The sequence below is a fragment of the Pectinophora gossypiella genome, chromosome 17 (genome assembly GCF_024362695.1).
Source record: "Pectinophora gossypiella chromosome 17, ilPecGoss1.1, whole genome shotgun sequence".
Classification (NCBI taxonomy): Eukaryota; Metazoa; Arthropoda; class Insecta; order Lepidoptera; family Gelechiidae; genus Pectinophora; species Pectinophora gossypiella.
Genome location: NC_065420.1, coordinates 9031989 through 9054345, shown reverse-complemented (window position 1 = coordinate 9054345; position 22357 = coordinate 9031989). Strand labels below are relative to the sequence as shown.

Here is a 22357-nt window from a genome sequence, read left to right as displayed (position 1 = left end):
AATACATGATATTAAAATAACATCAATAACGACACGGGCTGCTCTTCTCGAAACGGCAGCTTATTTTCTAAAGCTTCAATTTTAAAAGTCTTTTTAAATCAACTTGTTTATTTCATTTATTCCGTTGAAAAAAACAATTAATTGGAAAAGATTTCTAAACAACTATAATTGGAAACGAAGCATTAGAATAACATCGTGAAAATGTAGAAAATAAAACATTCTTTAAAAAACAAATGTTATTTTATAAAAATCCGATTATTCGCCGTCATTAGCGAGTTACTAAAACTTTATTTTCCTAAGCCTTTAATAAGTAAATAAGAAAATAAATAAGAAATTAGCATTTAATAACGTTAAGGCGGGCAAAAACACCTTTGAAGAAAATATCATCATTATCATTATAGCAACAACACTCGTTCGTAGGCCGTTAAGGTGATGCGTGTCAGTCAGCTAGGTAACGCTGCGTCAGCAGATGGCGTTACTTCTGCATTTTTCGTATTTTTTTCCATTTATTCGTTTAGTGTTGAGTTCTGACCCAGTGAAACGTTAGGTGGCGAAATCTTACATACATTATCTTTAAGTTAAGCTACAATTTTGAAGTATTTACTGCAGATATCATATTAAAACATTGCATCAAAAGTTGGTGTCATTTCAATTTGTGTACAAACACGAAGCTGTCACACACACATGCGAACTGGGTTAGCTATTAAAAGAGATGCATAATTTGAAGTCTACTTCTAACTTCTAAATGGCGCATTTGGTAAAGCAGTCGCCGCCATTCTTAAGTTTCACGGTTCAAACCCAAGTGCATGTTTTAATTGTTTTTACTTTTTGTATTTTTTTTTACAATTGAATTTGGCGAACCCGTTTATTTGTTACGGAATTTTCAAAAAGTATCACTTTTACCAGTAATATTATAATTATACAATAATGTACTTTGCACTAAAGTACCTTCCGTAATTTCCGTATTTTTTATTTTGTAAAATTCTAACAGGCATTAATCGCATCAGTGAACATGCGGCTAACTAAAAAACTACTGAACGGATTTTCATACGGTTTTCACCAATGAGTAGAGTGATTCATGGGCGTGCTTTAGGGTATATAATTTATACAAGTATTTTTTTTTTATAAAATGGTTCAAAAATGATGATGAATATCAAACATAATTATCGTTACAAATATAGCCGACTTGGAGCTTTCGGCGAAAACGCTGCCTGAGCCCATTGAGATATAACAAAACAACGTATGGTTGAATTGTTCCATTTTTGTAGGTCTACCGGAAAGTCCACAATATGTCATAATAATTATATTGTGTATAAAGAATTGTGTATATGTATTGTATGATTTTACAAATAACGATCACAGTACAGTAATAATAAGGTACATTTTTCCTAAATTGCGTCGGTTCAAACTTTGACGCATCGCGTTTGAAAGATGTAATAGCGCTTCAGGACGTCCCGCAAGCACGGCGCTGATGTCGCAGTATCCGCATATAATTATTATGACTTGTCATTTAGTTCCAATAAAATCCGCAGGACTTCATACGTATGTCAGTGACAGCTGGTGATAGCATGCGGGACACTTAGCAGCTAATCGAATTTTATGTTGTTTTCGCGCCCAGTCCAGACGACTTGCAGCGCATTTCTGGACTTATATTTACGCGTGGTGTTTATTGTTAGGTTAATTAGTTCAGGTTAGGACGTTTTTTTTAACGAGGACGTTAAAAAATGACGAGGCTGGGACGTGTTGAAGTAGTATTTCCATATATACGCGGCCTGAAATGGGTTGTTTCGGGGACCTGAACTGGTTGCTGTCGAACTTATTATCACGTTTTCTTGATTAAAATTCATAAATAAGTCAAATAGAAAAAAGAAAAAAGATTTTCGTTAGTTTTAGATCTGTCATGATGTCTGTGATGTTTGTTTATTATACATAAGAATTTCAAAATGTATCTTATTTTTTTTTCCCAAAGGGCAAGGCAAAGGGAACTATGCCCATACAGCCATGTCTTGTGTTTTTTTTTTCTTGATGATGATTAATGAAATGATGAAACCTAAGCCCCCACACAGACTCTTACTCCAAACCCCAAACGAAGTAAGCGGCTTGTTGGCGCAAAGCGAAAATAGATAGGTACACTTTGTTTATTGAATATTCCGATTTCAACTACCTATCTACTATCGGGAATGTTTTCCGACTAACTTAATGTGATCATTAACCACAAAACACCACTTCGTATTGATTATTTAGATTATTCAATGAAGAAAGCAACCTTCCCGTTCCCGGTCCCACCAAAAAGTCCGCGGCAAAGAGAATATAAATAAATCTGTATGTTGGATGGAAAAACAATTAATTATAAATGACTACTATTTAGGCCGGCAAATGCAACAACTTTTTTTTGATTTGGTTTTCCCCGAAGGGTAAGGCAAAGGGAACTATGCCCATACAGCCATGTCATTTTATGTATTGATTTTTTATTATAATATATGTCCTCTTTTAAAACACGGTACTTGTTACCCATTATTTAAAAATGTTTAAAAAATATGCGTTAAAACAAAAATATTTTTCCAATATTCCTTTTCTCAGATTGTAATATTTTTAGTTTTTTATTTATTCATACAAAATCTCTTTATAAATTGTCACTGACATTCTATTACACTTGTCAAGTTAGTAGTCAAAGCCTTTAGAGAAAAAAAAAACTATCACGCACACACACTAACATTGACACCACTACACGCTCAGCAAATACACTGTAATCTGCACCACTACAAATGTAGAATTGATCAAAATTGAGGGTCTGAAATATGGTACTTCTCGTATTCGGACCCTAAATTTTTGTTAGTTTGCGAAAATAATACACCAAAATATTACTATTTATCGGTTTTATAACAATATTCCTCTATCCGTTTTCCTGTAGCACTGCATCAACTTTTGTATGGAAAACGAATCACCTTAATGAAATCTTTGAAATAACTATACTTAGAATATAAACTGATAATAAAGAAATCTACCCACATAAAAACACTATTTAAATGTTTTTACTTTAGGTCCATTAACATCACAGATTAAACTCTGTCTAATCACTCGGGCCGGGTAGGATACGAGTATTAAAATAGATATTGACTACAAAAGAGCTTTCAGCAGAATAGAGCTTAAGAGCTACACCAGTAAAGCTTACGAAATATGCTAATGACGACAAAATCGTAAAAATCGTGGGTTGTTACTAGTAGGTACCCTAGTCTTACACTGGTACTAATTCCTGTAAACACCATCCAATTTTATTTTAAGTTATACCTGTCATTTTCTTATCCGCCGAAAAGGAAAGTGACGGGTAATCGACAAGCATAAAATTTATGGAAGACAGGTCAATTTTAAGCAGAAATCTAAAACAACCGTCTAAAAATTTTACATCGGCCAATAACCCGACACAAGTCAAACGGTTTGCATACCAGCAAGATGCCTATTTTATTCGCCCGGGTTATTCATTAATTTACTCATTCTTTCTAAAATTAGAGCTGTCAATCGTCCGTCCCTTTCCTTTTCGGCGATTAAGAAAATGACAGGTAAAGTAAAATTAGGAGGTGTCTGCAGGATTCGGGGCCACTATCACACATACCTATAATGAGTTGAGTATAATTGAGGTGAATACGCTGCTAGACTGTGATGTTATTCAGCGGAATAGCCATAATCAAAGTTCCCCTAACTATCAGTGCACTAATGTCTTTTGATCTAGTCCTGATATCGAAAATATGTTATGTTTTGAAGGAGCAGTTTACAAATCAAATAAAATTAGCTAAAACAATTCATGGTATTCAACGAAATATCGATACAAACTTGCAAAATAATTGGTAATATAAAAACACTGCAGTGAAAGAAGCAATGAGTACGTCGTCGGATGAATTATTCGCAAGTATATTTATACTCAAGTACTTTCTGTCAGAGACGGCGAAAAAATAGCAAACAAAACTGCTGTGCTCTGTACGTGATTAAATACCACATTGATGTTTGCCTAGATGATAGGAGCGGAAAGAGCTCACGCAGACAGACGGTCTGGGCGACAACGCGGAGGCAGCCCGCAGTGCGACGACTCGACGTGAATGCCTAATTACGACTCTGAGTAAATAACTTTTCTATTTGCCTCGGGTCGGGTTCGGTAAAACATTAATCATGATTGAGCTAAGTGGCTTAATACGGGCGGGATAATGGCAAGCAATGATCGCTGGTGGGGGGCGGCGCCACGGCGGCGCGCGGCGGGCGTCCGCCGGGCCGGTGCTGCCGCGTGCCGCGTGACGCACAGCGCCCGCTGCGTTTCATTCACCGACCAATCTACTGGCGACATCCTAGCTAATAACTGTTATGTGTGCCTTCATCGACGATGTGGGAAAATGAAGCGTATTTATTACCTACTTATCGATGTTAGCTCACGTGTATTGATTTAATCCTTTATTGTAAAATTATAACAAAGGATACGGTTCAACGTGTGGCTGATATAAATAGGTGACATTCAAATTAACAGACTTAATTTTTAAGTCGAGGTTCAGCTCGAGACTCGTGTTGAAAAAGGTTCTTAATTCGACGCGTATGAATTTAAATTATCATTATTCAACCCTAGTTAAACTAAACTAAATTTTGCTCTATCCCTCGCGATTATGATCGTTACAAGTACAATAAACGTTTAGTAGATATTAAAAACAAGCTCAACTTATCACATTACACCAATGACTTGAAAAGTAATAAGAGTTGGCGAGTATTACCCTGTAGTCTTAATCTAACGTTCCGGAAATCAGATGCCTTTAAGTACAGAAATGAAGCCACGATGGCTCCTAAATGGAAAACACAAACAGAGAGTGCCCCGGGCGCCACAGTGTTATTGTTTGTACACCGAAACTACCCTCACCAAGCTTGCAGGGAAACTTTAAAAGAAACCCCTTAAGATAAATCTCAACAGGGTATACTGTGGAGATGTATGATATACAGTATCTAGCGTTAATTTTGGGTTTTGTGTTGATGTTTCAGATACTCGGCTGCGATTTTTTTGTATTTCTACCATTAACACGACTCTATCAAAGTCCATTGATGTAGAAAGAGCGATGCTATAGTCATACCGTCAAATGCTATGTTATGTTCCTTTCTCATTTAAAGAATACTCACGCCACTCCTAATAAGAGAAAACTACACACAAATGAGGTCAATGTCCAACATCATAATGCCGGCCGAATATACTAATACTAAAAATAAGGTGCCGAAGTATTTATATCGAAGAGTGCTACTTTTGAGCACTTTGGCACCCTGCGGGAGGCACCGGAGAGCTTTTCCTTGTCGTCGAACATAACGCTAAACGATAACCGCGGTACCGCAAGCGACTCCCGATCCTTAAACGGCAACAATTGCTTGCCTCCCCGATAATAGTCCTGCTTTCCGATAGTCCGGCTTTATGCATACTGGTCCCTCTGTAGATTGTACGTCGAGATTGTCGTCTATATAAACAAAAGTAAGCAATTACGTTTGTCTAGACCTGTAAAATGTGTCGGAAATAATGGAGAAGATGCTATCAGCGATCATCGTTTATGTCAATCAGTTGTCATACCATGCAAAGAATAAACTTATGTTCGTTTCTTTTACTTAAAGATATAAATAACATTATCTTATAATTAGGTATGAAAATTGTTTTTAAAAATCTTTTGTAACATAATATAAACTACGATTTGCGCTTCAGACTGAAGCGTATTCTGTTTAATATTTTATAACGTATTTATACCAAACATGCATAAATGAAATGAATAAGAAAACATATCGAATGAGGAGAATTTAAGCCGATGATTAAAATATGTTGCAAGCAAGTCTTCAAAAATTGGAATATTAGCAATCAGACATAATAAGTTTCACGGAATCGCAGCCATATTTGATGATGTGACGTAATGATATGACTTCCAAACGACATAAGTATTTTTATTTTTATGCTACTTAGTTATAAAAAGATACTCACTCGTTTATATAAATTAACTATTGGAGTCATGTTGGGAACATTTGAAGTGTTGAATCCTATGAATTCGCTAACATAGATTTCAAATAATTTCGCAATGACCCCGCGTACATAGAACCGAGTAGGTACTCAAATTTTGTTTGAAAGAGCAAAAAAGGCGACCACTTTGCATGGATTCTTTCCAATTGCGTTTTCATAGGGCTTCGCCTTTCAACTTTGGCAAGTGGTTGCGGCAACGACATCAAAACGATCCAACCTTCTTGCTCCATTTCTGTGCCAGTATACTAGGTTTTTTTATATTTTACTGTGAAGTGGTTTTCGGCATACAATACAAACAATTACGTTATTTGAACACTCATTTTTATAAAGTTATACAATTACATTTCGTTAAAAGAAACTCACGTACCGCGAAGCGGGAATATTGACAGGATTCTTGGGGACGCTACGTTTAGTGTCGAAGTATGAGAATGTGTCTGGATGCGACATCATATTCTGAATATTGGAAACGTACATACAAGACGATATTTTATTACGAAATTGCTAAGTGAGTATTTTCGGAATCTTCGGAATATCTATCATAAAGCTAAATTTTAAATTCTACAAAAATATATTTACAAGCAGACTTAGATATTGTGCTGAATGTAGCAGAACGGTTAATTTTATTAAAACAAGACTGGAATAAAGTTTAACTAATATAGAACTTAGGTTTATACAAGTTATAGCGGAGTAATACTTACTCCTAATACAAAAGTTTATAACTTTTCAAATAAGATTGAGAGATGATATTTTATTACATGTAAGACGGAGTTCGCACTTAATATTTTCCTAAGCACATGTTTGTAGCGGTAGCAATATTGTCAAGAATTGTATCTCGCATGAACGCACACAATATTATCATATTCATATCCAATATTCCACCATAACTTGTGGATTATTATTGAATTTATATTTCTGCTTCGTTATTTCAAAATATCGAGGCCAGTAAAAAATATAAAATAGTACGTAATTTAAAGGGGAAAGATTGCGAAAGTGTTCGGAAATTATTAAAATAGAAGTGAACAACAAACAACATCCGAAAACGAAACCAAACAAAAATTCGCTCGGCTGGCCGGTCCACGAGCGCGGTGGTGGAGGCGGGGCAGTGTTGCCAGCTCACAATGCTGATTGAAAGCAAATAATGAAATCATAGGGTATTGAGCCTCGGCCACCCTCGCAAATACCGTGAAAAATTGCACACCCGGAGCGGCGCAAGCACTAGACAATCTAAGACATACTAAACATTTTGCCTGCTCTGAATATTATATAAAATACACGGTTTTTATACGAGTGTGCAGACACAAACATACCAAAAAAATGTATACTTACTTGAAAAGGTCACCGGAAAATTCGCTCACTTACGAGATATCGAATAGTTTTTTTTTTTTACTGGCTAGTAAATCAATTTGTAACAAAAAGTAAAGTGCTCAAACAAAACCGGGCATTGCATGTCATACTTTTGTGGAAACGAATAATATTTGTTCAAAATGCTACAAGAACGCTTGGCAATTATTCTTATTTTGTATGGAATCTCATTCTTGCTACTGTTCGTACTTATTTTGACACCATGTCCCTTCTAATCCCTAACGAAAAACGGACGTCACCGCAGCGGTATTCACGCATTTTGGACGTCGCTCAGACCACCCGACCGAGATGACACGACCTCCCCAGATACTCCACAGAAGACATAATAACACATCTTATAAAGTTGGTATTTTATTTTTCATCATTAAGTAGTTTATGATCTGAACAAATTACCAAATCAAACAATAATTCACTAGCATTGAAGACGTTAACATTGGGAAAAAAGCATGTAACAACATTGTATTATTTTATTAATACCGATTTTTTTGTGAGCACGTATGAAATAATAAAAAAGAAATGTTTTATTTTATTACAATATACAGGTACCCAAATGGATTAGATAATTATGGTCGAAATTTCCAAGTGATAACAAAAATACCGTCACATAACGATATATTCAACTACCAGTGCGTCTACGGCGTAGCAGCTACGCTAGTCGTAGATACAGGGTTGAGTAAAATTAAATAACTTTTATAGGTACGCATATGTAGCAGGAGCTATATTTACAATTCTTGTACTATTGGTATTTATTACAAGTAATATACATGATATTTTAATATTCCACGAATGTATTTTATATAATTTTGTTCGAGAAACTTATAGTATCCATTTGATATTACGTACAACATAAAAAGTAGGTACTTCAAATAACAATATTCACGTGTAAAAGATTAATATGAAAATATGTGAGTATTACGTCTCGTTTTGAAAACCATTAGACGTAATGATTTGTGTGTTATAGATATTTCGGGTAGGTAATTTACATTTTCTAATATCAAACAATAGTTTACGGACCATGTCCAATTCCGGTTTTACTGCTAATATATAGACAAGCGTCTAATAGTTTAAATTATTTTGTTTGCAGCACACAATTTTGTAGGCCCTTTTAGTGGAAAACAACAACTTCTTTATTTGTCGCTACTGTGAGCTACTGTCACATCGATTACCATATTATTCATAAATTAAACTTACGTATGCATGTTGATCTAAAATGCATGTTTTGTTAGTTTAGTGTTTATCGAGTGTGGTGGCAGAATGTCTTGCTTCATTTGTATATCATTAGCATTGCGTACGCGCGTCGCCGCGCCGCCTCACGGCGCACTGACACGACATTTTCATAATCGACAACATCGACGGCGACGAAACTAAAACAACGATCACGAACCCAACTGTCTGCACAGATACTCTTCAATGTTTAAAGGCGACGCTCCAAGTTTAGTGAGGCGGTGCATATTGTCTCGATAATGTTTTTTTTAATACTTGAGAATCCAAATCGGGTGTTAGTGTTTCGAAGTGTTTGTTTTTTTTACAAAAAGCAATTGAACTTCAGAAGTAATATATTTACTTATAGGGTAAGTTGTCGTTATTCTCCAGATGTACACAAGTAAACGACGTGCAATATAGCTAAGGTATCTTGTTCCAATTTCTTACATAAAATATGGCTAGGGCATGTAAAAGATGATCGGTCAAGTCGTGTTTATTTAGCGGGCGAGGTGCGGCGCGCCTGTGTTTGCGCTGTGTGTTTGGCCGCCTTCTTTATGACGACCCTCGGTCCCACCAAGCCGGTATACCTCATGTACAACTGTGAAATGGGGCAAAACTACACTTACTATTCCCTCCTACAAAATTATCCTCGTCAAGTATTGAAAGAAAAAATATAAACTAAATATAGATACGACTGTAATGTTCGGGATTCTCTATAGTCTAGTAGTCTACACATGTTTGGTTTTAGTTTCATACAAGACCATTGATCCGGCCCCAGGGGGAACAGTCATCTCCTTTGCGGGGGTGGGGCGCATCTTACTTCAGTAGGCCGGAGTGAAGTGGTGGCTGAGTTCGGGTAGGGACCCAGAGCTACGGGGTATAACGTAGAACCCTTGTCCAGGGATACGGGTGAAGACCTTAACGGTTGCAGAGGCGGAGATGGGCAACGGTACAGCAATGCAGGACGGAAGGGGCAAGTCACAGGGATGATAACGTGAAACCTGACAGAGGACAGCAGTAACTGTCAGTAGTATTCAAAAGGGGGAAAACAGGAGTCCTAGTACGGCTCTGGGCGCCATCCCACACGCGTCAGACAGAGTACTGCGGGGCAGAAGGCAAGAGGGAAACCACTGCCTTATTTTTCCCTAAAAAGTAGCATGGAGAAGAATGCTACACGACAAGAGCTCTTAAATTAGTGATGATGAGTCGACACTACGCTAAAGTAGTAAATTATACGTAGTAACAAATTAACTTTGAATGATTCGAAAGTGATGATTATGATTGGCAAACATAAACCAAACCTATTTATGATATTAATAAAAAAAACTTTAGTCAAAACAATGTCAAATATTTATATTATTTTTTATATTGTTTTATAAATAACAGGCAGAAATGATGAATGATTCCGTTCCAGGCTGCATTAAGGACAAAACTAAATGGATCAGGTGGCGAAGCCAATGTTTTTGGGTCCTTGGAAGATTTAATGACGTAATGAGTAAACGAGTCTGTCTTTTAATGTAAACGGTCACGCTATCTAGAGTTTGGATTGTGATAGAAGGTTTTGAATATTTTGAAAGGAGTATTTTCAACTAAGAACATAAAGAACGTGAGGTTCGTACATGAGTTCAAAATATTATTTTAGAATTATACGTTCACAATAAAAACGGTAAGTATTGTTTTACCCATACAGATTGTTATTATATTATAAGTGGTCTGCTTCAGATTTTATCCGTAGATTTTTGACAACCTCATGTTTATTACATTTACACTGGAGTGAGAGTGCCATCCTATTTAAGAAATATTCAGATCCAGTAGGCCACATCTCGTTACATCGTCAACTCTATGGCACATCGACCATAATGAGATTTTAATTGAGGGCGTAGCCGCGCTGATCCGACGACAGATACCCTTAACTTCATTAGGCTGGTCGACGATTACGTTACCTAATGTAATTGCTCTGTTAAACAATTTCGCACCGATGTTTGGTAAAGTGATCCCGCTCACTGATGTCTTACGAGTACTCCTTACTCAAACTAGGTAATTACTAAGCTACCAACAAGTCAACGGTTTACCGTGTTTCTAGAAGGGACATTGGATATTTGTTTGTTTTTTGTTTTACTTTTGGGATCAAAATTAGAAGGCACTAATTACTAGTGTTACATAATGTATCTACATTGCTATAAAGAAGTTTAGAATCCGTGGACATTGGAAAATAATAATAATTATTATTATTTTTGCAGAATAAGAAAGCGATACAAACCATGAAACATAAATATATCATAGTTAGATATACTAAAGACAACAATAGATATAATAGTACAAGGGAATTAAGAAACTACTGCGCGCAGTTTCTATTAACAAACCATATATCTCGCTTCTAAGTCTTCGGCCGTGAAAGCAATTTCGGTCTTTTGACTCGACGCAATGTCGAGATGCAAATGAGGCTGTGTCGCCACAAGGCGCCAGCCCCGGCGCCAGGGCGTCGTGCTCGCGACTAATCGCTCTTGCCACCAGTTCATGGCAGTATGGCAGTACCCACGACGATACTCGCCTTCATTTACATGGTGTTCTGGGAGCCGTTAATTGAAGAATTTAGGAAGTTAAGCTACCCGTACAAAATTTATTGCCGGAGTCACGATGGCGTGGACAATGGAAAATTGTTTTATATACAATTACTTATACATATATTATCAACAGATTTGCAACGGGAACGCTGCCAAATGAAGTTAGAGCGAAACTGTTTAAACACTTGTTGCCGAATTGTGAGCAAATGTCTTGAAATGGGAATCTTTATTCTTAGGTGTAGGTGGAAGTATTCAACAAGTAGGTAGGTACTCGTATCTCTTTTCAGGAGTAGTGTCATCTTGTTTTTCCGCTACTGTAAGGGATACATATATTTATGTTTGTAGTCTTTTCAGTGAATATACATATATTTAGACGATTCAAAGTTTCGTGGAGTTCTATTAGCAATATTATTTATTGTTGGTCACTATCAGCTTTCAATATTCCACACTCTCCAGGTACTCGAACGAGACTTGTCGCGTACTTTAACACACACACACCTGTGTTGGCTTATATGGGAGCGCTCATTCGGTCAGGCGTAATTAACGAGTGGTAGCAGCCGTCAGCGCGCATTGGCCGCTCGCTCCGCTGAACAAGCGACAGTCGAGATTGTCACGGGCTCCTGCCAGTCTGTCTTTGCTGATCACCACGATTTAGTCACGTAAATCGTGAAGAGAATTTAGTAATGTTTAGAATAAATAGTTTTTAGAGTTGCACAGATGGCGGATGTGACATAAATTACCATGTCAGTGACGTGTGCCTGATGGATGATTTTGTTCTCCATGTGCGTTATTACATATTTTTCTATGGATTATTGTTTGGTCATTGAAATCGTGGAAAACACACTATTCATATTCATTTATTCCTTGTAATAACTTTACATAAGGTAAAGGAGGTACTTCTCCAATAACGAGGCGTCGTCATGGTTAGGCTAGCTGGTAGACTTTTTTATGCATTTTAGACATTCGAAGAAGTAAGGAGAGTTATATGGCAGTACATAAGAATCTTAGAAGGTAGTAATCCAAGAATCTCACCCACCCATACGTAAAGCAAGCGTTATCTTATGTTATTTATTGGATTATAGTGTAATAGTTTTAAAAACTTAGCTTAGCTTACTGCAATTACCACAGACAAAATAAAGGGTTAGATGAATTTATTGCAGACATTCGCAACAATTGAAACCATGGGCGTGTACTGGATATAAAACTATCATAACGTCAACGAGGCGAGATGTGCTCACAATGAGTTCAGCTACAAACTCGGACACGAGGTTTACTGCCGCGACAGGCGTCCTTGTAAGCAACTACCCTAAATTGCTGGTACTGACTCGCCTTTATGTCATGTACCTATGTCTATTTTAAATGCAGGTTTCGACTAGAACAAGTTATTTTGAAAATAAATAGCAGAAAAAGAAACAATCTTTAGTTCCTATTTCTAAATTATTTTCCTAACTTCATCGGACACCATAAATACTACACTTGTACGTTTTGCGGCTAAGCAAAGAATGTCTCGCCTTTTACGAGTGATATCAAAATATCGCCGGGGATAATATTAAGAAATTACCCCGGGATTATCGGGGTGCTATTTTCGCTGGGTTCATAATAAGGGCGACGTTATTAGGGCACGTACATATAAGAAAACTGACCTCGGCGAGTGAATAAACCAGCGATCGAGGCGCAGGGGCCCGGGGCATAAATCAGCCACCCCTCTGGATGACGCCCGCCGGAGCCTTCAATTTGGCACATCCTTAAAATGACACACGAGAAGCGCGCCCCTAACGACGCGGCGTCAACTCCCGCGCCAAGCTTATAAATAAATCGCGCACACATTACACGCTTTGGATTATCATTACTTACACTGAAAACGCCTTTTTTTATGACGGTGACGGTAAACAGGGTTGATAGATGCGGCAAATAATAGAAGAGCAAGTAAATATATAATTCTACATTCTTTCTAGAATAAAATGGCGACGTAAGACAAGTAGGTACATACTCAACATGTAGCTTGGCATGCAAAGTTTTCTTAATTCTTATTCACAGAAGAACGATCGTCCATGTTCTTAAAATCCAAAAAAAAGGAATAACTGAACGATTGATTTATCTCTCAGCCGAATTGTTATCTGCTCATATCTCATTTTTTGAGCTGAATCAATCTGAGTCAACGGAAGCAATCATAGATACAAACAAAATAGTATTCGTAAATTCATTTTTAGTTTTAAGTCTTACATTTCAAATATGTTCAAATTTTAATATTAAGAAGTCAATGTAACCTAAATAAAGATGTTATCTATCTATCTAAATACATGAGTATTAGATACCATTATGACGAAGGTACCATGGAATGAGGGACTTTCCAAGCTACGTTATAGATGATGTTGCGTTGTACAGATTTAATGATAATTACCTATTTTCTTATTGCTCGGGTACATAATTATTCAAAAATACAATGTAATGACAGAGGCATATATAAAAATAATTGTTGTTTGATATTTGGATCAGACATGTATAGAATTATGTTGCTACCTATATTGCTTCTCTTTATTTTGATCAGAATAATAATGGGTGGAAGATGTGTTGTTCCTGGGTGTAGTAACAAGAGTCATCATTTATACCCAAAACAAAGATAAAAGATGCATATATGTTATCCATGAAATTTAAAGGTTAAACGAAGGCAACTCTGTACAGCGTCATCTATATATTTTTTTGGGAACGTAGGCTGGATAGTCCCTCGTTCAAATAGGTAAGGGTTCACACCTGACTAATACGACATACGCTGCAGGCAACCCACGCCGGCGTATATGCTGTAGGCAACCCGATAAGTTATTTTCTAGACACAATTGCAATAAGTAATATTATTTATATATTTTTTGATATCCTGTATAATAATTAAACCCCCAGAATTCCCAATAACGCAACACGGGCCTTTCAAGACGAAAACATCGGTGGTCATCGGTTATCGATCTCTCCGTGGAGTGTGTCGCGGGAAGCAATCAACACAGCGTCGTAGACAAACTGTCGGGGCGGGCCTTAATTGGCGGTCGCGGAGATTTATGCGGGGAGCCGCTCGTCATGCGGCCGCCGATTTGGCATGACCGCACAACCCGGCGACGACCGCAGCCATAGAGCTCGGGATGTTGGCCGACATCTCCGTAATGCTTAGGTATATCTGGTTGTAACGTCTATATTTGCCCTAAGCTATCTAATTTTCATCTAAGTATGTAATTTGCGTTTGCAACTGTCTTTAGTAACAATGAAAATTTGGTGATTGAAAAAGAGTACGATTACCGCCACTGTAGTCCGTCAGTTCATTTCCGTAATGCTTACATGTGGTAGTAAAATCTGTATGCTATATTCGCCCGAAAATGGGTTTGCGTCTTGTGTAGTAGTGGAGATATAACAGTTTTATTATTAAAAAATAGCAAAACCCGACTGCGTGTACTGCGTAAGAAGCACCTCTAAATATTACACGTACAGTATTTTTTTTCGTCTCTACCGCCCTTTTGTATTGTATAGTCTCTAGAAGTTAGCGTTATATTTTATTTGTCAAGTCCAAAAGATACATGACAAAAATATGTTGTATTTCTGTATATTACGACTAATTTAAGTGCCAATGTCTTTAAGTCTATGGTCGCTCATGCCAGTTCGATGGTCAGCCCTTTGCAAACACCGTCCCATACTTATTAACACATTCTAAAAGTGTTAAGAACGGACCTCCGCAAAACCACAAGCCGCCGCAAAATACACATACCTATTAATTAACATTGTGTAGGTCAGACTGTAACTTTGGTTAGGTTTAGCAAGTACGAGGATCGCCTAAAATGTGAGTTTATTATTTCTAATGATTTAATTCATAAATGTTTTTTTTTTTAAATTGCAGTAATATTTTATACCATGTTAATTATAACTTAAAAAAACAGCCAGTAGGTGAATTTAATAGTATTTTCACTAATGAATGTCATTGTGCGATAAAATAATATATTATTTGATTCCGCTTTTGTTCTGCCGTTATTTGTTTTTTTTTTAATAATTTAACCTAGTTTTCTATTAATATAATTTGAGCGCTTGATTGTCCTAACAATAGTTGTTTCTATTTTCCAATTTTGATTTAAACTCTATAATTGTATTCTTCATAGAGTATACAGAATGTTTCCTTCAATAAATTGATCGCGAAAAATTGGATGCAAACAATTAAACACTAGTCAGTGTCTTGCCTTCATCTGTTTGTTTTGTATTTTATCCTGATAAATAAACTTCATAAATAAGAATTCAGCATTAAAAAACCAATGGGACAACTGGGTAGTTTCCTAGGTAAAAGATTAATTATGAAATTCTGATTATTAAATAAAGGTAGAAAAAAGTGTTTTCTTATTTCTATTTAACTTTTTATAAATTTTAATAAAGAAAAATGTAAAAATAAGTGCGACATTTTGTCACGTTTTTCTATGACGTAACAGGTTGCTTTTTCATACAAATTCCATAGTAATTTCGTGTTTTGACTTTAGTAAAAAGTAACTGATTTGACTTGTTGGAAACTAGCCTACTAGTATGAAAAAATAATTACTAACGTGAAAACAACGAGTTTTATAGTCACCACTAAGATCTATTTCATATGCAGTCTCAACTTCATTTTCTTGTCTTACTTACCCACAAAATTGAAGGAAGACCTCTCGAAGTTCCGCTAGAAAGGTAGCACCGACTATTTAATATGTCCTTACAGACAACAATCGATAGTTAAAATATATGTGGCACTTAAACGAAGCGGGGGTCTCGAGACGGCGGTGCGTTGTTTTTACGGGGGCTTGCGGCCGGAGGGGTGGGGAACTACCCCGCGGGGGGAGTGCCGGTTTCAATTTGCTTTATTTGCGCTTGTTTTAATAGCGCTCACTCCTTATTGCCCGTACGGACGACCAGCCAAATTGCTTCGTGCTCGGACGCCTTTTGATTAAGGAGGCACACGCGCGACGGACCAGCCGGAAAAACAAAGTGAGCCGTTGGTTTACTCGATTCGGTTCTAAATACAGTAAAAGGTTTTTTAAACATTAGGGCATTATAGGACATTTGGTTGACATTGTTTTTAACACTTTCCTAGCCATCATTTTTGTTCTAAAACAGGATAGTGGATAAATGTTGAATTGCGTACAATCACAAACTTTCAATTTTTTTTAAATATTTTGTTAGGAAATTAATATAATATAGGAAGTAAATTTTCTACTTTAATTTGTTCTTAGTGTAATTACAAATAACATTACGACATGCATAATATAACTGTCGAATATTTAAGAGAAGGAAACTCAGTCGTTATTTAAACAGACACATCAAACATGTCACAAAATAATGAGCTGAAAACAAACACGAAGGAAAAATATAAAATAAACAGTTTTATGTCACCGACGTATGCGAGTACAATTTGTGGAGACCATTTCATGTCTGTCAGTGTCAATAGTGGCCACAGGGTAGATACTACAGTAGAGACACTCAGGATCAATCGAAGTCAACGACCGAATTGATTGTCAGCTTTTATTAACAGCACGTATGATAAAGTTCAAAAATCGGAAAGACTCCTAAAGTCAGAAAATATACCAATCTATGTTTCACATTATTATCAGTACACACACGAAACACACACATAACACGGAACACATGAACTACACACACACACACACACACACACACACACACACACACACGGATTACACGGAACTGAAAATAAACCCAGATTTTCAGACTAACTTGATGTATAAGTAACAAATAAAAATATCCACGGTTGAGTTGTAGTACATATACGGTATTTTACAGTAATTCTCTGTGTGTGTAAAAACGTTTGCAGACATCTCCCGTGGTATAGTGAACTGCGTTATTGGAGTTTCATCAAATAGGCAACTCTACACGACATAGTATAGGTGTCAATAAATTCTTCAATTCATATTCTAGCGAATGTTCCTACTGCCTTTTCACTATAACATGTGGACGCTTATTATGCGGCGATAACAATTGCCGACCCTGGACGTTAGACGACGGACCTGTTCAGCCCGAAACAGGTTACGGGGTTTCAAATGTACAACACCCAGTTACGTCACGATTAGCCAAAATTAGCTTACTGGATTACACTGAGTACCAGGAACAGAGGTGAACAGATCGCATAATTCGAATTTCAATGTGACAGTATTTTCGTGGAAAATGTCGGTAAGTATAAATGAATGTAAAATGGGCTCACCGGAAAAATATCAGCAAAATACTAAAATATCAGGTATCCGTGTTGGTGGTTTGTCAAAATGACTGCCGGCCACGGTTTCAATAAACAAATTAATTTCCCCACTCGGTTCTGATGCACTCTACCGCTACCTAATTGGTACAAACATATTTTTGTTTAAATTCATACAATATGCGGTTTTTTTTTTAAATATGCTCTGGTTTGACCTCAATCTCACCTGATGGTAAGTGACGATGTGGTCTAGGATGGATCACGCGTACCTAGCAAATGTCTATTGACTCTAGCCTTGAAGATTCCCAGATTACTTATAAAGAGTTTGAAAAACACACGACAGAGTCAGTTCTAGTCCTTTGCTGTTCGCATCAAAAAGGAAGAGGTAAAACATTTTTTGTACGTATTCAGTTTTTTCCACGAAAGTTACAAGCTTTGATAGGTCTGCTACAGGTAAGTAATATTGAATTTTCATTTTTTTTTTCTTTGAAATTGTATACGTGACCATATTAAAACGTGCTTTGTAGTCGAAAAACGAAAGTAGATCATATTCTGCAAGTTGATGGATATGAATAAAATAAGGACTTACCTTAACCAATGTCTTTTAGCGATGGAAGTATGACAACAGATAGCGTCGTACTGGTCTGCGATCCACACGATCAGGATGATGTAGAACGCTGTCGTCGTATCGTTGAAGAACTCAGACATTATTGCCTCCATACCTGCCGAAAACATAACGACATAAAATACTTTATTTATGTAAGAACAGTGACGTGGAACGTTCCCGGTAGTAAAAGGCTTATTCTTTATTACCTATTCTTTAGGCAGATAAGGCCGGAGTACAAGAAATAACAATACGAATAAGGAAAGCAGCCAGTGTCAAAGCGTTTTTTACAAAGGGTACATTCCCATTTTAAGAATATTCCCAGGAACGGCACATCACTGTGTAAGAATTATTCGATATCGCCTAAGCAAATAATGTCGAATAAACAGTCAATGGAAATACTTTGCCATTATGTTGTCTGAATAAATACTGAATTTCAAGATTGGGATAAACAAAAATAAAGAATTTATTAAATATCGAACGTTTGTGAAAACAAAGAGGTTTCCGAGCATTTGAATTATAATCGTTGCTGCAAGAAAGTTGTAATAAAGGTACTCTAGCGGCGCTTGCAAGCTGTATTTCATTCAGCCGCCGAGTGCAGCCCAAGGGCAGCTCACATCGCGCATTAAATATCGCGGGTCATGCATGAAGCGACACTGGAGCCCCGTCCTCGAGTGTCGGACTAATTAGGTGTCGACAATTACGCGCTAACGACCGAAATCCGAGACTCGCCCGGAGCTTATTAACCGACGACATGCAGCGGCGAATGATTCCCGCCACCCCCGATCTTTGAATGCTGTAATCTAGCGCCGAATTTACATGCCCCAGTGCAGCTGAGCAGTCTGCTCCTTTACTAAGAAGTGTTAACAAGAATACAACCTGTGTCTTGTGACTAAATTAACTACCGTCGCTCGAAGTTCAAGTAGAGGATCACTGAGATACGAGCATCGTAGTGAGATCTATATCTGGGATGAATTCTCGAATTCGTCTATGTGTGCTAATCCATCTGTGTGTCGCTCGGATATTTCATAAGGCGAACAACAAAGTCATACATAAAATAACTGATTCGTTGTTAGACAGTTACAGAAATTCGTAGTCGTAAAGCAATTGATCTGTAGTATAACACCGACAGAATCAGAATCAGAATCAGAATCATTTATTCAACGTAATTATCATGGATAAACTTGTTGAAGGTCAATGTAACATTTTGAATTTACGTCATTTCGCAAGGTGTTATGGCTGAGGAGAAGAAATGACAAGAAACTGCAACAGCAACACATCTTTTAAATCAATGAGGGTACATTACAAGTTATTTAATAACTAGAGGAACACATTTAATACCAGACATGTTTATCATTTAGGTAATCATTAATCTTATAATAAGCTTTTTTACATAAAGTAAGCTTCACGTGAGCTTTAAATTTATTCTCTGACAAATTTAAAATATTATCTGGTATTTTATTGTAAAAACGTATACATAACCCCAAAAAAGATGAATTTAATTTACTTAATCTAGAATTTTGAACAACAATTTTATTTTTATTCCTTGTATTGTAAGTATGCCTTTCACAGTTTCTCGGAAGGAGAGATACATTCTTACGCACATACATAATGTTTTCATAAATATATTGACTTGCGACCGTCAGTATATTTATTTCTTTAAACAGCTCCCTTAAAGAGTCCCGACAACGCAGATTATAAATAGCGCGAACTGCCCTTTTTTGAATGATGAAAATAGTTTCTACATCAGCGGCTCGACCCCACAATAAAATACCGTAAGACATTACGCTGTGGAAGTAGCTGAAGTAGACAAGTCTAGCAGTGGGTACATCTGTGAGTTGTCGGATTCTTCTGACGGCATATGCTGCTGAACTTAGCTTGCCCGCTAGTGATACAATATGTGGGCCCCATTGAAGTTTTGAATCTACAGTAATTCCTAAGAAAACGGTGTGTTCAACAAAATCTAAATTCTCGTCGTTAATTTTAATGTTATTATTTACTTTCTTTACGTTTGGTAGAGCAAATTTAATACACTTCGTTTTCTTAGCATTTAGAACTAGGTTATTTACTGTAAACCAGCTCAGAACCTGCGACACAGCGCTGTTTGCTTCGTCAAGTTCCTCTAACTTTCTATCGATTTTAAATATAAGAGAAGTGTCATCCGCGAACAGTACAATGTCAGCTTGGTTCTGTACTACATAAGGTAAATCATTTATGTACACTAAAAAAAGAAACGGCCCCAAAATGGATCCTTGAGGAACTCCCATTTGAACATGAGAGCCCGAAGAAGTTGTACTATTGATTTGTACCTTTTGTATCCTATCACCTAGATATGAATTTAACAAACTGAGAGCTCCATTATTTAGTCCATAGTGCCTCAATTTCAAAAGCAAGGTCTCGTGATCCACGCAGTCGAACGCCTTAGACAAGTCACAGAATACTCCTACGGCATTCTGCGACTCCTCCCAAGCATCGAAAATGTGTCGAACAAATGTGACACTCGCGTCTGTTGTAGACCGACCCTTAGTAAAACCAAACTGCTGGCTGTGAAGTAAGTTATTTAAATTAAAATGACATAGCAGTTGGTCGAGAATAATTTTCTCGAAAATTTTACTAAGTACTGGTAGAATAGAAACCGGTCTATAATTGGTGGGGTCTGATTTTGTGCCCGATTTAAAAAGAGGTATAACTTTACTGATTTTCATTAAATTTGGAAAAGTGCCATTTTCAACACTCATATTAAAAATGTATGCTAGATATGGTGCTAAGATATCAATAACAGAGCTCATCAATTTGACAGACAATCCCCATAAATCTTTCGAGGTTTTAAGTTTCAGCTGTTTGAATACTTTAACAATACTACTCGGATCAACGCGTTTAAAATCAAATAATTCAGTGCAAGCAGTAACATTACTTTTCAACAATATATCAGCTTGAACAGGAGAGGACCTGAGAGATTCTGTAGTTTTTACAGGGATGTTCGTAAAGAATTTATCAAAAACTTCAGCTACATCTTTATCTTGTTTAACTAACCCAGTGCCCGATTCTATATTGTATTCTAATTCACGCGGTTTCGAAGCCTTTGTTTCACTATTTATTACTTGCCAAACTGCCTTTATTTTATTATCCGCGGTCTTTATTTTACTACTAATATGCATCTGTTTGGCTGTATAACACACTCTTCGAAATATTTTAGAATAATTTTTGACGTAGCTTTTAAAACTATCAGTGTGTGTATACGTTTTTTCCTCATATAAAGAATAAAGAGTATTTCTACTTTTGCGAATGCCTACGGTAGCCCAGTCACTGAACTTGAATGATTGACTGTTGGTAACTACCTTTTGAGGAAAATTATTTTCAAATTCTTTATGGATTATAGTAAAGAAATCCCTGTAATACAGACTTATGAATTGAATCATATAGGCGTGCGAATATAGCGAGTATAATAACTCAATACGACTCGGGGTGTCCGGCCGGCGACTGGGCCCTCCTTATTAGCATTTTGATGAGGATGCCTGTGATACTATAAACACGTTAGAGTCTGTTCGGAAGTCCGACGCCAGCGACCCAACTCCGGCGACGTTTAACTGCGTCATTCATAACCATGTTCGCTCAATTAACTCGCTCTTTGAATTATACCCCCTTGTACGGTCACGTCTAATGACATGGATAGGTATCACGTATGGTACACATAGCCACGGGCGTCAAACTTCGTTCAAGTTGAATTGGACCCAGACCATATCTAATTGAGTCTCTCGAATTAATATTAATGTATATCATGCAATTCGTTTCAGAGGAACTGATGAAATTTATCAGCTTTCGTAGCGTATTGAATTATTTCTATGAACGAAAGGCGCACGGAGTTTGACGTCATTATAAGAGTCCATATAAATGGCAGGTACGCTTAATACTTACAAGGCAAAAAGTAGAGCATAGAAAAGTTATTGAGTGCAAGGTATTTCTGAAACTAGATTGAAAGGTTTCTGTGCTGCACAGGAATAGAAGTTATTTAAATTACAACCTTAGACGAATCTAAGTACCTGGGTGGACGTCATAAAAGCCTCTTGATTTTGTTGAATGTTATCGACATTGAGAGAAGCGAGGCTCGATGAAGAGAGAGGTAGTAAAGTAGTAAAGTCACTGCCGGTTACCTATTCAGAGCAGCATGCGACGTAATCCGGAGCGAGACGAGTAAACAAATTACCCGTACCGGGCCGTCCACGACGTGCCCTCCTCCGCTATTAATTTTAATTCCGGGACGGGCGAAGATCACCGAACATCGCCACCAAGCACGCGCGCAGACTCCGACCGACGTACAATGATTGAAATTTAATAAACATGCCCAGATACGCGAGCGCCAAGTAAATCAATGTATATTAACGCGAAATTCAAAAATAAATACATTAAAG

The 22357-nt window shown here is 37.0% G+C and overlaps 1 protein-coding gene across 2 annotated transcripts in view; it reads right to left on the bottom strand.

Moving 5' to 3' along the window:
* LOC126374670 (membralin) overlaps positions 1–22357 on the bottom strand; it is an 87919-nt gene that overhangs the window by 21692 nt on the left and 43870 nt on the right. For both annotated transcript variants that reach the window (XM_050021382.1, XM_050021381.1), the window contains exon 9: positions 17934–18066. In XM_050021382.1, the coding sequence (XP_049877339.1) occupies positions 17934–18066 (133 nt within the window). The remainder of the gene's footprint in view (positions 1–17933; positions 18067–22357) is intronic.